General features: G+C 31.9%; 1 protein-coding gene and 2 long non-coding RNA genes across 5 annotated transcripts; 1 reads left to right on the forward strand and 2 right to left on the reverse strand.

Annotated features, from left to right (window-relative positions):
* Positions 1–2,385: 2,385 nt before the first annotated feature.
* LOC130498453 (uncharacterized) lies at positions 2,386–4,493 on the reverse strand. 3 transcript variants are annotated; one of them, XR_008937345.1, is made up of 3 exons: positions 4,292–4,459; positions 2,775–4,132; positions 2,386–2,685 (listed from the first exon to the last, which is right to left on the reverse strand). It is a non-coding gene; the product is annotated as an uncharacterized LOC130498453 (long non-coding RNA). The 3 variants fall into 3 exon arrangements; XR_008937347.1 differs by having other exon boundaries at positions 2,775–3,120; positions 3,274–4,459; XR_008937346.1 differs by having other exon boundaries at positions 2,775–4,493.
* Positions 4,494–5,784: 1,291 nt separating this feature from the next.
* On the reverse strand, positions 5,785–7,061 carry LOC108859252 (uncharacterized). Its single transcript, XR_001950461.2, has 3 exons — positions 6,710–7,061; positions 6,247–6,545; positions 5,785–6,058 (listed from the first exon to the last, which is right to left on the reverse strand). It is a non-coding gene; the product is annotated as an uncharacterized LOC108859252 (long non-coding RNA).
* A 464-nt stretch (positions 7,062–7,525) lies between these two features.
* On the forward strand, positions 7,526–8,889 carry LOC108860013 (F-box/kelch-repeat protein At3g16740-like). The gene is given in 2 exon segments (XM_018633921.2): positions 7,526–8,503; positions 8,506–8,889. Coding segments are annotated over 2 exon segments (1,158 nt in total). The 5' UTR covers positions 7,526–7,630; the 3' UTR covers positions 8,791–8,889.
* The last annotated feature ends 6,138 nt before the right edge of the window (positions 8,890–15,027 follow it).

Consider the following 15,027-nt stretch of genomic DNA (forward strand, 5'->3'; position numbering starts at 1 on the left):
ATTATAACCAAAAGTATCTATATTTCATATCTATATTAAACTTATCCAGGGCCGGCCATGAGCAATGCATAATGAAACATTTGCAACAGACCCCCGAAAATTTTGAAGAAAATTACATAGACATAAACCCCCAAAAAATTTTTTAGGCCCCCAAAATTTTTATTTACATAGACAGTGTAACAGGCCCCCAAAATCTCAGGGCCGGCACTGAACTTATCTTATATGAAATAATTTTCTTAATTCACTATTTAATGATATATTTCTATAACAATAGTTTAACTAAAACTGAATTAGAAAAATATGATATAGTAAAAATGTAATAATATAACTATGAAGTCTAAATTGGTATCAACCAATATGTCAAATATTTTTAACAAAGTCATTGGACACTGATTTAAGATAAAAAAATTTCCTTATAAACAAAGTAATTACAAGATTAGATTTTTTTATAAATATTTAAGAGATTTTCCTTATAAATATACAATTAGTAGATAGTTATTTTCCTTTTTACAAAATCATAAACTTAAAATATTTATATAATTTTTATCTTATTATATAAAATTTGGTTCTTAAAAATTGCTAATTAACAAGATCTTGACACATGACAATAACTGTAATGTAATGAGTAATGACATGTCTTACAAAATTCATAAATATGTAATAATTTAATATTTGATAAGTAGTTTTCCCTTTTTGAATCCTAAAATACTGTAAATCTACATGAAACTAATTTTCCTTTTTAATAAATCCTCATTTACCTTTTTAAAATCCTGAACAAAAAAAGAATTATAAAAGAAAAACAGTATTTTAAAAATCTTCAAAAATTTATAAAATCCTAATTTTTGATTGCTTACAAATATTATAAAATCCGAACTTTTAGATACATTTATAATATATGAATGTTTTATTTTCCTTATTTTCTATTATTTTAATATCAATATATGTCTCTCTTTTTCATTCCCTTAATATAATTTTAAAAAAAATTGTTACTACTATTCTTCGTATTATATTTTTTTATGTTTTTGGTTTTATATGTGTTTGTTCATACGGAAATCAGATACATATTTGTTATTTTTTCAGAGTTTGGTCACTAAAATTTTATTATTAATATTATTATTAGTATTAGTATTATTATTATTATTATTATTATTATTATTATTAGTATTATTATTATTATTATTAATATTATTAACGCCCTAATTGATCTCTATATGTGTTCGGTAAAAAAAATCAAATTTTATGCATTATTTTATCATATTTTCTGCTTTACTATGTTGTACTTCTTTTATAGTTCATTTTAGTTAAGGAAAATCACTATCAAATATTTTATATATAATTAGTTTTTTAAATATGTTACTATATATAAAAGGAAAATTTCTTTCACGTAGCTTTTATTTTTTGTTTAGGAATTTAAAAATAAAAATTAATATCAAATATTTTTATTAATAGTTATATATTTATGATAATAGTTATATATTTTGATAATAATTTTAAAACTTGTCATAATCTTAAAATATTTATTTTTATATGTCATGATCATGTTAACATATTAATTAGTAATTTTTGAAGAACTAAGCTTTATATAACGATATACAAGATGACAGTCCAATTGGCGTTGGTAAGATATGTTGTTTTGTTTCCCGTGGAACTATATAGGGTTGGACAAAAAATTCGGAACCGAAGAACCGACCTGAAACTGACCTGTCCCGAATCTGATCAGATCCGATATAAATAATTGAATGGGTTCTAAACTGATGTATCCGAAGAATTGATATGTAACCTGATCCGAACCGAGAACCAAATAAGTATCCGTAGATATCTGAAATGTAAATATATATTTGAAAATATTATTTATAATCATATGTATAGTTATTTTAAAAATTAAGATTATAAATTAAATATATTATTTGTTTTAGTGTATTTTCGGATAAAATATGACAGTTTGGATAGAAATACTCAAAAAACCGATGTCTAATGTGTATTTTTGGTTATTTTGTTATATTTGGGTAGTTTGGATACAAAATATCCAAACGGAATCGAATAATATATTTACTTTGAAACTATTATCCAAACACGTTTAAGATACATTAGTTATTCGGCTATTTTTTAGTTTTTTATATCAAAACCGAACTCACCCAAATTTGGGAGGATCCGATTCAAACCCGAATCAAAATTTTATAATATCTGCATGGAGCCTAATTTCTAAACCCAAAAACCTCAGTACCCAAAAGAACTACTGTACCGGAATGCCAATGTCTATAAGACTATAACTATAGAATTTAGTTGTTGAGAAAACAAAATAGTGTATCAGGCCTAAATTTGTTAAAGCCCAAATTTATGAATCCATCTATTAATTAGCAATCACATTGTGTACTTTGGTCGGAACGGAAATAAATCAGAAGTGATTTGAACAAACAAAAAAAACGGAAAGAGATCAGAAGTGCTATGTTCTGTCTGTAGCAAAATTTAACAAAACTCTCTAAATTCCACTAAATTTTAAAATCCTCAAACCCTTTGAGGAATATATGCCTCTTGATATTCCCATTGATTATCTTCTGCCATAGAAGTACGAGCATCTGTGGTATCGCCTAACCCCACTGTATTATTTCCCTTTGCAATATTTTTTCCATAGATCTTCTCCAGGTCTTCAAAATCTTCAAACGTGTATTTATCTTTCTTGTGTCCCTGTTACGAATAAAAAATGTTATTATCATACAAAACAAAAATATTTACATAAGCAAATCATGCAACATAACTTTTAACAAATTATCTACCTGCAAGTAATCATTCCATACTTCATCTGGAGCAGTAAATCCTTGTCCCAACCAAATCCTGAACTAAAACGAAGAAGATCTACAAAACTCTTGTGTCTTTTCTTCAGAATCTTTGTTTTGTTTTTGTATTGGGAAAAGGTTTTTGTAGATCCACAGATTCTGTTCAACTCTGGTAGTATTCTTTGTTCCACGGTAAGTTTATTGAATTTACCGCTGGCATCAGTCCAATTCTTATTAACTCCATCAACCAACAAGCGCAACAATGTTTTGGTTTCTTCGGGCGGCCAAGAAATATATTGATTTTTAATTTTTCCTTCTTGATCTCCCATTTTAGTGCAGGAGATAGCTACCCAAATTGTTAAAAGAAACATAAAACATTATAGAAAACCTAGAAGAACACAACGCAACTGTATAATTCAACAAGTAAAACTTTTCACAAAACCACTCATGTTAATGTAGAAAAAGAAACATAAACAATAATAAAGATAAAAACTCTAACCTTTCTTTTTCCAAAGAAGCTGCTGCACGTCTCCACTTCTATTGTTCAGGTATGATTCTTGGCTTTGATACACATCTATATATATGTGAAAATATTTGTGAAAATATTTGTAACTAACTAATGAAAAGATAAACTCAAACAATCCTTATCAAAGAAAAAATATCATATCTATATTTTCAATGATTATCAATATCAAAGCTAACATATAATCAAGAAAATAAAATGGACAAGTGGAAATATATTTTTCTAGAAAGATATTTTTCTAAATAAGTGAACAGACTTTAAGAAAATGCCAACGGTAACATTAGTTGTTGTTGTGGCTTTGACTTTGGAAACTTTTGGTTTGTTTCAATAACCAAATAGAGAGGATCTTCGAGGTCTGTTGAATTCTCAGTGTCTCAGCACATTTCATTCAGGGACACAATAGTTTACTAATGAAATCATTTTAAGACTTATACACATTTTTCCCAGAGCTGATGAAAGCATCCACAAGGATGATTCATGCTCGACGCCAACGCCAACCACAATCAAACACACAATGTTGTGTATGGGAGTACAATGTGGCCTAACTATTCTCAGATGGTATAACACCACTTAGTCCATTGCTAGACAGATCTAAACCATACATATAAGGAAGAAGGTGGAGAGAAACTTGAGTTAGTCCTCCAATAAGGCTCGTGAGGGCCAAAGGAAAAGTCAGGACTTGCAGAGTATGATCTGTCTGATTTTGCAGCCACACAACAGAGCGAACCCATCTGAAAGCTCACAACAGCTTTTGTCTAAAGTCTCTCCAAATCAAAAGCTTGAACATATTTACAGTCGGCTTTGTTCCTCGTCTTTAACGTTAGCTAGCACGCCTCTGAAATCAAGTAGCACACAAAAAGTTTCAAATTTTCAATCATCAAAATAAGCATTCACGAATCCACAGGAAAAAAAGAAAATCAAATCTGAAAGCGAATGAATCAAGCCCCACCAACCAATAATCTCTCACTCATCCTATGACAAGCAAAGATCTGACCTTTAGTTATCAAAATGCTATCTTTTCTCCACCAAATAAAGCCAACATTTGGTGAAACCTGGGTTGCGAACTAGTCATATGAACCATCTCTGAGATTGATGATGGTGAGAAAAGTGAGAATTGACTCTCTTCCCATCTCATTTATTTTTGAAAAAATTGCCAAAACGGAACAAAAAAACAAGTACATTGTCCCTTTGCCATAAATCACTTTTTGTCCGTTTTAGACTCAGCTACCCTTGGATAACTTTAAAAATTCATATCAATTATTTTAACAGTCAGAAAAATATGGAAAAATATTCAAAATGTACATAAACAAGAAACCATCTTATGAAAAATAATTTTATAGACTAAATATTAGTATATCAAAATTTCATATTTTGTTCTACGGACGGCAGACAACTTAATCTACTAGACACAAACCATAGATTATACATTTCGTTGACAACAAAGTTATCTACATATGGTAGAACAATCTTATCTACCATTATATACAACTCTACCGTCGTAGAAGAATTCTGCTACCAATAAATACAACTCTACGAAGGTAGAATTACTCAGCTGCCAAAAAATACAATTCTACGATGGTAGAGTTACTCAGCTGCCATTTCCCTTATTTCTTGAATTGTATTTATTGTCATTTTCTACCAAAATATTGAATTCTACCGTAGCAGGTTGTCTAAACTTCTTTTATATCTACTTTCTGCGGCCGTAGATTGTATATTCTACCATCGTAGAATTGATTATTTTCCTAAAATCTCTTCAGAATCTGTTGAGAATATATTATTAATCAAATCTTTCCATAATTTTCATTTTTCCTAATTTTTTTTTTAAAAACGTGTTCTTCATCTTCATCCATCGATCTCTACTTTTTTTTTTGAAACACCCAAAATTTTTGAATCTCTTGTTGAAGTATATACATATTCTAAATCTATAATTTCCATACTTTTCGTTTTTTCCTAAGTTTTTTCTCTCTTTATGTGATTTAGGGTATAGGGTTTGAACCACATAAGATTTAGGGATTTGAACCATATTAAAATAAAATCGTGATTGTATAACCTAAAGTCTAGATTATAACTTACTAATCATATAAACGAAAGTAAAATACTAAATTCCAACTTCTTCCCTCTTTATGCAATTTAGGGTATAGAGTTTGAACCCTATACGATTTAGGGGTTTGAACCATACCCTATATGATTTAGGGGTATAATACTGGTTGTTGAATTGACAAGTTCCATTGAAGATTTAAATAGCTGTTTCATCATCGTGATTAGTAAAAAAATGTGTATAGCTTGCTTGTTAACTCGCACAGATATCTGAGTAACACATGTACAATCATGTAAACCCTGAAAAGTGTCTAACCCTAGTCATAACTTTTGGAACAATGGATTCTCATTCAAAAATATGGGCAAGCTTTCTTTTTAGGTGTATCGAAGACATGCTGCAAAGTTAATAGAGAGCCACAAAGTTCTTAGAATGGCTTTTGTGAGAGAAAATCATGAGAAAAGAGTGAAACAATTCACAGCTAAAATTCATTTACTATTGTTTACAAGAATCCGACGTAACAAATACATAACGATTACCGGTAACTAAATCCAAAATCATAACAACTCTCACTAAGTATCCACTAGTCAAGCAAGGAAAGTGTAGTCTGGTGCATGCGTAAGACCAAGAACTTCCCATTTGGAATGGTCTATTATATAAGAAACCTTTACCCGGAGGTGGAACTTGAAAAGAAGACAACCATTTTAACAACCTCTTGTGCATATCCTATGAATAAAAACACAAAATGGGTCATTCGTTTCTGATGGTCTGATACAGTTCCAGGGTGATACACGGAGAAAATAAACAGAGAGGCTAATGATAACAAAGTATTCAAAATTTAATCAAACATATATCTCTCTGCTACTCCTCTACTGATCTAAAATTGAAAACCAAGAGATATTAGAATATTTTACCTTAAATATGATGACAGTAGCCACAATAGTCAACAACTTGAACATAACATAGTGTATGGGAAAGAGCAAGGAGAGAACGATTAATTTAGGGTCGCCAGAGGTTACTTTCTGCACAAGAACATAGAGCAAGAACACTTAACCTTCAAGGTTTGAGTCGTGACGGTGGATGATGAATCACTCGTTCTCTTCACAACCTCGTCTCTACAGCTTCTAATTTTTGGTAAAGGAAAGAAGTCAGTAACCAAATGTGAAGCTCCACACTCTGTGATGAAATCAAGGATCGTCTTCACTGCATCACCCTAAATTACAAAAATCAAAAGTTCATCTTTCCCTTAATCATAACAATCAAAAGTTCTTTTGTAGTGTAACAAAATCTATCCTAAATCACTCACACAATTAAAAATAAAGACATATGAACATGAACATTAACATGTAACAAACGAAAGACAGCCGAATAACTTACTTAAAATCGATTAGGTCGAGGAATCAAGATGAAAGGTAACAAAATCGAAGATATCTCTGTTTGAAACGGCAAGACGCGGACTCGAGATTCCGGTGAGGTGATTCACTTTGTTTCTGCGAGAAGAGAGTGATTAGATTGAGATACCCAGATTTCTTGTAAGGAGAAGGAAGATGAACACCGACGACAGGGAGGAGGTGCAACGGTGAGTCGATTCACCGGAGTTGCAGCTGAGATTTGCCGGAGTGGAGGAGGGATTTCTTTGGTGATGAGACCAAAGTGGGGGACGGGAAATTAGGGTTTGTCGGGTTAGACCATCAGAAACGAATGGAGGAGTGGAGGAGCGATTCTTTTCTTTTTTCTTTTAATTTTTTACTTTATTTTAAAATAATTAAATTAACAAAAACGTTTAATGAATTTGATTAAGGGTTTAATTGGGTTTACAGAATAAATTATGGCATATGGACAACTTATAGTTTATATTATGGCATAAGGACAATTTATTAGTTTTTTTGTTCCATATTTACAATTTTCCCATTATTTTTTCTGTCGTAAGAATGAAACAATTGTTTTAAAAAGAAATTTCATCTCTGCAGATGGTATTTGATTCTACTGATTTTGAAGAGTAAATGACAGTTTTTAATATCTAAAATACCTTTTGATGAATCTCATTTATGAAATCCATTTTTTTCCAATAGAGGGTGATTTACTAGGATTTTTATAAATGATACATCCAATAAGGGGTGATTTAATAGGATTTTTATAAATACTTTGTCTAATAAGGGAGGATTTGACAAAATCCTAAAATTTTATAAAATCCCAAGTTCAATAAGCCCCCTAAGATATATAAATACAAACGAAGATCGAGAAGAAATCGGCGGAACCTAATTTTGATTTCCAATACGAATTCGATATCTTGTGGCGATGATATCCGATCTTCCAAGGGATTTGGCGGAGAGGGTACTCTCTAGGCTTCCTGTGACATCTCTGAGAGGAGTGCGATGTACATGCAAAAACTGGAAAGCTTTATCAAAAGACAGGATTTTTACAAAGAGGCACATCGGTGAAGCAAAAGCAGAAGCAAAGAAGAGGAAGGAGTTTCAGGTGGTGATGATGCTCGATTTTAGGGTTTATTTATTCAACGTCAATCTCCTCAATCCATCACCTATGGAGCGTATAGGTGAACTTATCAGCCTAGATCGCATCGAGATATCTCGAATCTTTCACTGCAGCGGTTTGTTGCTATGCATCACCAAAGACAAATCTAGGCTTGTTGTGTGGAACCCTTGTTCGGGACAAACGAGGTGGATCGAACCTCCGAGAAATTCTCATTACGACATATTGGACAGGTACGCTCTCGGTTATGAAAAGTACTCGCAGCAGCGTCCTAGCCTCAAAGTGTTGAGATTTGTGGATGATGTCGACACGCGTGTGAATCGTCGTGTTACCAAGTTTGAAATCTACAATCTAAGCTCTAACTCATGGAAGGTTGTTGATGGTGTCAATGATCCGGACTGGGAAATAGAATCTCACCACTATGGCGTGTCTCTCAAAGGAGGCAACACTTACTGGTGTGCACGACAGAAGCATGATCCACCACGCCCGGATTTCCTAATCTGTTTTGATTTTACGACCGAGAGATTTGGGCCCCGCCTGCCTCTGCCTTTCCGCACTTTTTGGGAAGAGACAGTGACTCTTTCTAGTGTTAGAGAAACGCAGCTCGCCGTTTTATGTCAGAAATCTAGTTCACAGGTCTTCACCGTCAAGATATGGATTACTAGTGAAATTGGGCCCAATACAGTGTGTCGTGGAGGAAGTTGTTCTTAGCGGCTGATATGAAACCACTCATCGGTTTTAAGTTTATGTATGGCAGTTTCTTCGTTGACGAGAAGAAGAAAGTAGCAGTGGTTGTTGATAAAGACGGCCATAGATATCCTCCAACTCGCAACATGGCTTATATCATTGGAAAGAATGGATATGTCAAACAAGTTGATCTTGGCGAGTCTAGAAACTTGACTTGCTTCCCACTTGTGTGCTCTTTTGTTCCGAGCTCACTGCAAATCAACCACCGTGGCAACCACTAACACACTTTGATTTTCTTATCTTTAATTATTTATTTGTATCTCAAGACAGTTTCTCTGCTAGAAATTGGGTCGGCTCTTTTTTCCTATAAATTGAGTGCGGATCAGTGCAAAGAGAAGCAAAAACGCAAATGTTATGTAAGTTTAATCTTTCTTCTTGCTGACCACAAACCCATTCCCTTTCAGTACAAATCTCACCTTGTGCAGTTTGGAAATTTAATCATTTGATTCTTTATATTCATGTTCTGGTCCATCATATTCTTTGCCAGAGAAATCTGCATTTGATTTGATATTTTGGTTTCTTAGAGCAACATCCACTTAGTTCTTGTTGTTGGTCACCCATATCTCTTCGTCCTCTCCTCTTATAAAAACTTCTCAGTCTCTTTTTTCACTCATCTAAAGCGGAAAGAACAACAAATCTCAACTCTCAGTCGAATTACTGGTACCATCTATTAGCAAACCGTGACTCAAAAAAAAGACTTGAAAGGAGATCTTATTGGATCGGTGATTTGGAAGAATTCCAGCATTAATAAATTCAAAATAGCTTTTAAACAAATCTGGGATTTGAGCAAAATTTTTGGAGGGTTATTAGCAAGATTTTAGGAGTTATGAAAGCAAATGTATAACTTCAAATTCCTAATAAATTAACATAAGATTACATTTTCTTTTGGTTCAGTGTAAAATCACCATCAGTGTTGTCCACCACTGTCTCTTCTTCATTGAAAGTGGTAATTTTCCGAGGCTCAGAATTCTCTTGGATTGCTTGTTCTAGCTAAAGTTGATTGACTTGTTCTAAACATTCAAAATCTTGAGTGCCATATCATTGTCTTTCTTCTTCAAACCTTCTTTGCAAATAGTTTCATTACCCTCCTATCTTTCTTTTTGTTTGCCTACTTGGACTAAACTATTCTCAGATTCGGATATAATTTACAAATAAGTGAATAGCACACAACATTATTGGTATATATATGAATGCTTGCATTGTGTTTCCACGTGTCGGTCATCTATCTCTAGCGATGCCGAAATGTTAATTTTCCAGTAGCCGGAACTCGAACTCTGGTGGCTTCACCGTATTGTGCTTTTGCCCTCAAGTTAATCACCACCAGGCCACAAGTCCTGGTTCACTTCTCTCTTCTCAACTTGCATATTACCTCAAAACACCTTACAAACTGACCAATTTACTTAATATGCAAGCATAACGAGAGAGAAAGCTTTGAATCTAACCAAGCTAGACGCTTCTGTTGTGCAAATATTTCTGGACAAATGAATTCGATGGCTCAATTGGGATTTCAAATGAAAGATGATGCCAAGCAGATTTGATGCAGAGATGACGAGGCTCAAGGCGGTCCACAACATTCCCTTCCCAAAGCCCTAAAACGACGCCATATTCATAACCCACTGGATCTCGAGTTTCTTCCATTTCCCATGAGTCTGAAATGCTACGATTCCATAAACCAGAACATATTTTTAATCACCAAAGAAAATAAACAGCTACATTATAGAATGCTTCGACTAATTAAAATGAAAATATTTTTTTAGAAAATATTTTTTATAATTCTGAGAAAAACTTTGGCTAACAAGTATATAACCATACTAAATTGTTATATATATTGTATTAATTAATTATGTTGATAAAACTAAGGGAGATTGGCCAAATTACCCCCAAAAAATTAAATACGTTGTTCCAATATACCTTTTTTACTTTTATCCTATTTTTTCTCTAAAATACCCTTAATTGAAAGAAAAAAATATATAAAAAATTGTTTTTAATTTTTTTAATGAAAAAAATAAATACACGTTTTTATTGATTCTATGATTGGTTTGAAATTATTTTCTTAAAAAAATATATATTTTAAAAAACTTACAAAAAGTTGATCTACTATCTCGAGAATTTACATTCTGAATTTTTATTTATTTCTACTAGTGATGGAATGTACATTCTGCGACTAATCTATTGATCTACTATTTGGTATAAAGCAATTTCTACCACTTCTACAGAATTCTTGAAAAACTAGAATATGTATTCCACCGTTTGTTCTTTACTCTACATGTTTTTGAAATCACTTTCCACCGTCATCTACCAATGTTCTTTTGCTCTACTCTTCGAAGAATACCTTGTTCTACCTCTGTGCTTTTGTTCTACGTGGGTATAAAATATTTCTACCAATACCGTTTTGAAATTCCTAAAATCTAGGAAATGCAGTTAGCAAATCTTATCTTCAGATTTCATTAGCAAAAAACACTCTCCTTCACAATATCTTCTTCTTCCTTTCACGTCTTCTGTTTTTCATAGAGAAAATTTGTACTAAATCATTAATTCCTTTGTTCTTTATTAATCTTCATCTTGGTTAATATGATTCATGTATTTGTAAGTTGCGGTGAATGGATATTGGGGGACAATAATGGATGGAGCTTTGCTGTTGATGCAGAAAAACGTGGAAGACTCATTCCTTTGGAACCAAGTACTACTCTCAGTAAACTGAAGACAACAGTTATGGAGGATTATAAAATCGGTAAGAAAAATTGCAGTGTCGTGTTAAGCTTTTTGCCTGCTGAGATGATCAATATTGCCGCTCCTGTTATCATCTTTAATGATCGCCAACTCGAAAATTTTGCTGTGTATGCGAAGAAGAAAAAATCAGCTCAGATGTGTGTGACTTTTACACATGCTCAGAAGAATAAACAACACTGGACGGAAGCCAAGTAGTTCAAAGGCTGTAGATGATGTGACTCCGGTTGAGTCAAGGAAGCAAATGAAACACCATAAATCTGAAAATGCACTTCATGTTGGTGATGGTGATGATGTCGAGAAGACTGAAGGAGGAGCAAAGACGGTTTGGTTTTCTCTGGTGGATGCATCAAAAAAAGATCAATATTTTCAAAGCAAAAGAGCTCTCAAGGATGCTACGGAAATATGTGCAATGGCGAACAACTTCGACTACAAGATTGTAAAATCTGACAAAACATTTTGGTGTATACGATGTGCAGACAGTCTTTGTAACTGGAGTTTTCGTGCAGTGTGTTTGGAGGGGTCTTCATGTTTTGTAATCAAAAAGTATGTGGCTGATCATACTTGTTGTCCATCAAACAAAACAAAAGTAGGTAAGACAGCTTCAGCAAAGACAATTGGCAATCTGATCCTGCATAAGTTTGAGGGTGTCAATGAAGGACCTAAACCGAGAGATGTTATAACGATTATGCGTGAGCATGGGTGCGATATCTCTTATTCTTTAGCTTGGATGCTCGTGAGTATGCATCAATGTCGTAAGAGGCATACCAGAGAAGAGTTATGAAAAAATCCCAAAATACCTGCACATGTTAAAAGAAGCAAATCTTGGAACGCACTGTCAGTATGAAATAGATGATGATGGAAGATTCAGATTTTCTATTTATTTCTTTCGGTCAGTCAGTAAGAGGGTTCAACAAAGCCATTCGTAAGGTCATCGTTGTGGACGGGACATTTTTGAAGAATAAATATAAAGGAGTTTTACTTGTTGCAAAGGCTTTAGACGGAAACTCTAATTTGTATCCAATTGCATTTGGAGTTGTTGATTCAGAGAATGACCGTTCATGGGAGTGGTTTCTTAGGCAACTGCAGATTGTTATTGCAGACGAGCTTGGTTTGGCATTTATATCAGATAGACATGGTTCAATAGCGAAAGGACTATCAAAAGTTTATCCTTTAGCTATTCAAGGTATTTGCATTCACCATTTGTTGAATAATGTAGTCACATTTTTCAAGGGAAAGGGTCTTGTTGGATTGGTGGCAAAGGCGTCAAAAGCATATAGAGTGCCTGATTTTCAGAAGCTCTTCACTGATATTTGCAAAATCAGTCCAGCCATCGGAAAGTATTTGATTGATGCAGATGTGAGAACATGGGCGCGTTGTCTATTTCAAGGTTTCAGGTACGATATTAGAACTACAAACCCTGCTGAGTCGATAAATCTGCATTGCGATCTCCTAGAGAATTTCCAGTTATTCCCTTGTTGGACAGCATTAGAGAGAAAGCTTTGAATCTAACCAAGCTAGATTCTTCTGTTGTGCAAATATTTCTGGACAAATGAATTCGATGGCTCAATTGGGGTTTCAAATGAAAGATGATGCCAAGCAGATTTGATGCAGAGATGACGAGGCTCAAGGCGGTCCACAACATTCCCTTCCCAAAGCCCTAAAACGACGCCGTATTCATAACACACTGGATCTCGAATTTCTTCCATTTCCCATGAGTCTGAAATGCTACGATTCCATAAACCAGAAAATATTTTTAAGCACCAAAGAAAATAAACAGCTACATTATAGAATGCTTCAACTAATTAAAGTGAAAATATTTTTTTAGAAAATATTTTTTATAATTCTGAGAAAAACTTTGGCTAATAAGTATATAACCATACTAAATTGTTATATATATTGTATTAATTAATTATGTTGATAAAACTAATGTTACATGGAGAAGCAACAAATTATTTACTGTTAAATCATTCAATTTGTGACTGTAATTAATCCAAAATATACATATATTTGAAAAATAGAAACTGAACAAAAAACAAATATGTTAAGAAATAATGACTCGTGGGTCCCCATTTTACTCTTCTTTACATATTAAATATATTAATAACATTATTTTTATGGAAATAATTAATTAATTTCACAAATATTACTTATAATTAATTATGCCATAATTCTAGACTTTTTAAAAGATTTTGTGAAGATTCTAAATTTATTCTACAACTTTTATATCCTATAATTATAGCAATTGAAAACCTATTTTAATCTCCAAAACGCCTATAATTTATAAAAAAAAAATCCAAATCTGTTACATTAATTCTTTTCTAAACATGAAAATCAAAACCAAACGGGTATCTGAATATTTAAAACATAATAAAATATTATATATAATAAAATATTTTTTATATATATATATATATATATATATATATATATATATTTATATATAATTTTTGGTTTAGTCTTCAAAATTAAGAAACTTACATTTTCTTAAAAGAATATTTAAAGATATAATAAAATCATTCAACAAGTTATAAAAAGATGATAAAATCTAATTGGTTGAATCGTCTCCAATAAAATTAAAGTTAACTTTAAAAACTTCAAACATCTTATATTTTGAAAAACATATATATTGTAAAACATCATATAATTTGAAACAAATGGAGTATAATTTATAAATAAAAATATCAAAAAACCTCGAATCACATGAATTACCTGATTTTTTCAGTATTCCGGATTTAACTCAGGTTTGGGAGATTTTTTTGGATTTTTGGCTTTAAACTAGAACTAAACTCAAACTATTCCTAATTTGGTTAACTTTAGGGTTTATGAAAAAATAAACCCGACTTGAACCCAACATTTCTCGAATCAATCTGATGTATAGTTCCTAAACGGATCTTAATACCTGAAGCCCAACAATTTGAAAACTGAATAACCAAACCATACACAAACCTCAAACTTTAATGCCCATCTCAATGAAACATCATAATAAATTACTCTCAGTTACATACGTAAAAAATCAATTTTTAAAAATCAGACAAAAAAAAGTAGTAACTTTTAAATAGAAACTTTTTACCAAAAAGTTATTCTGCGCTTTCAAAACGCGGATCAAAATTTAGTCTTATATAAAATGGTTCGTATCAGTAATAGAATGTCATTGTAAATTAAAACTAGATTTTGGCCCGCCCTTTTCAAGGGCGGAACAATTTTATTCATTTTTTTTTCAAAAATGATATAGATTTGTATTTATGTTTTGATTTTATCTGTAATTGACAATATATAATAAAGACGATACATATCTTCGTAATAATGATTTGAGATTAGATCATTTGATTTGCTCTTTTCATGACAAAGGGTAGCGATGATTTGCACGTGGATATGTTTTCTAATTATTAAAGATATTTAGTAGTGTATAATATAGGTATATAATATTTATTAAATGTAATTTAGATGTATACAATACATGTCCGTACTTATATTTAACTGTGATGGGGTTATAAGTATGATGTACATCGTTGTTTTTTATTATGCAAAAAATTAAAATATAGTACATGATGTTTTTTCTTTTAGTTTTAGATTTTGTTGTACATTAAATATTTAAAAGCTTGAATATATTTTCAATATTTTTTAATATTAATTATTATATGTTATTTATTTATAGTATTCCACATTATAAATGTAAATTATACATGACAAATTCCTAAATATTGTTTTTGTTAAAAAGATTAAATATA

Source organism: Raphanus sativus, chromosome 8 (genome assembly GCF_000801105.2).
Source record: "Raphanus sativus cultivar WK10039 chromosome 8, ASM80110v3, whole genome shotgun sequence".
Taxonomy (NCBI): Eukaryota; Viridiplantae; Streptophyta; class Magnoliopsida; order Brassicales; family Brassicaceae; genus Raphanus; species Raphanus sativus.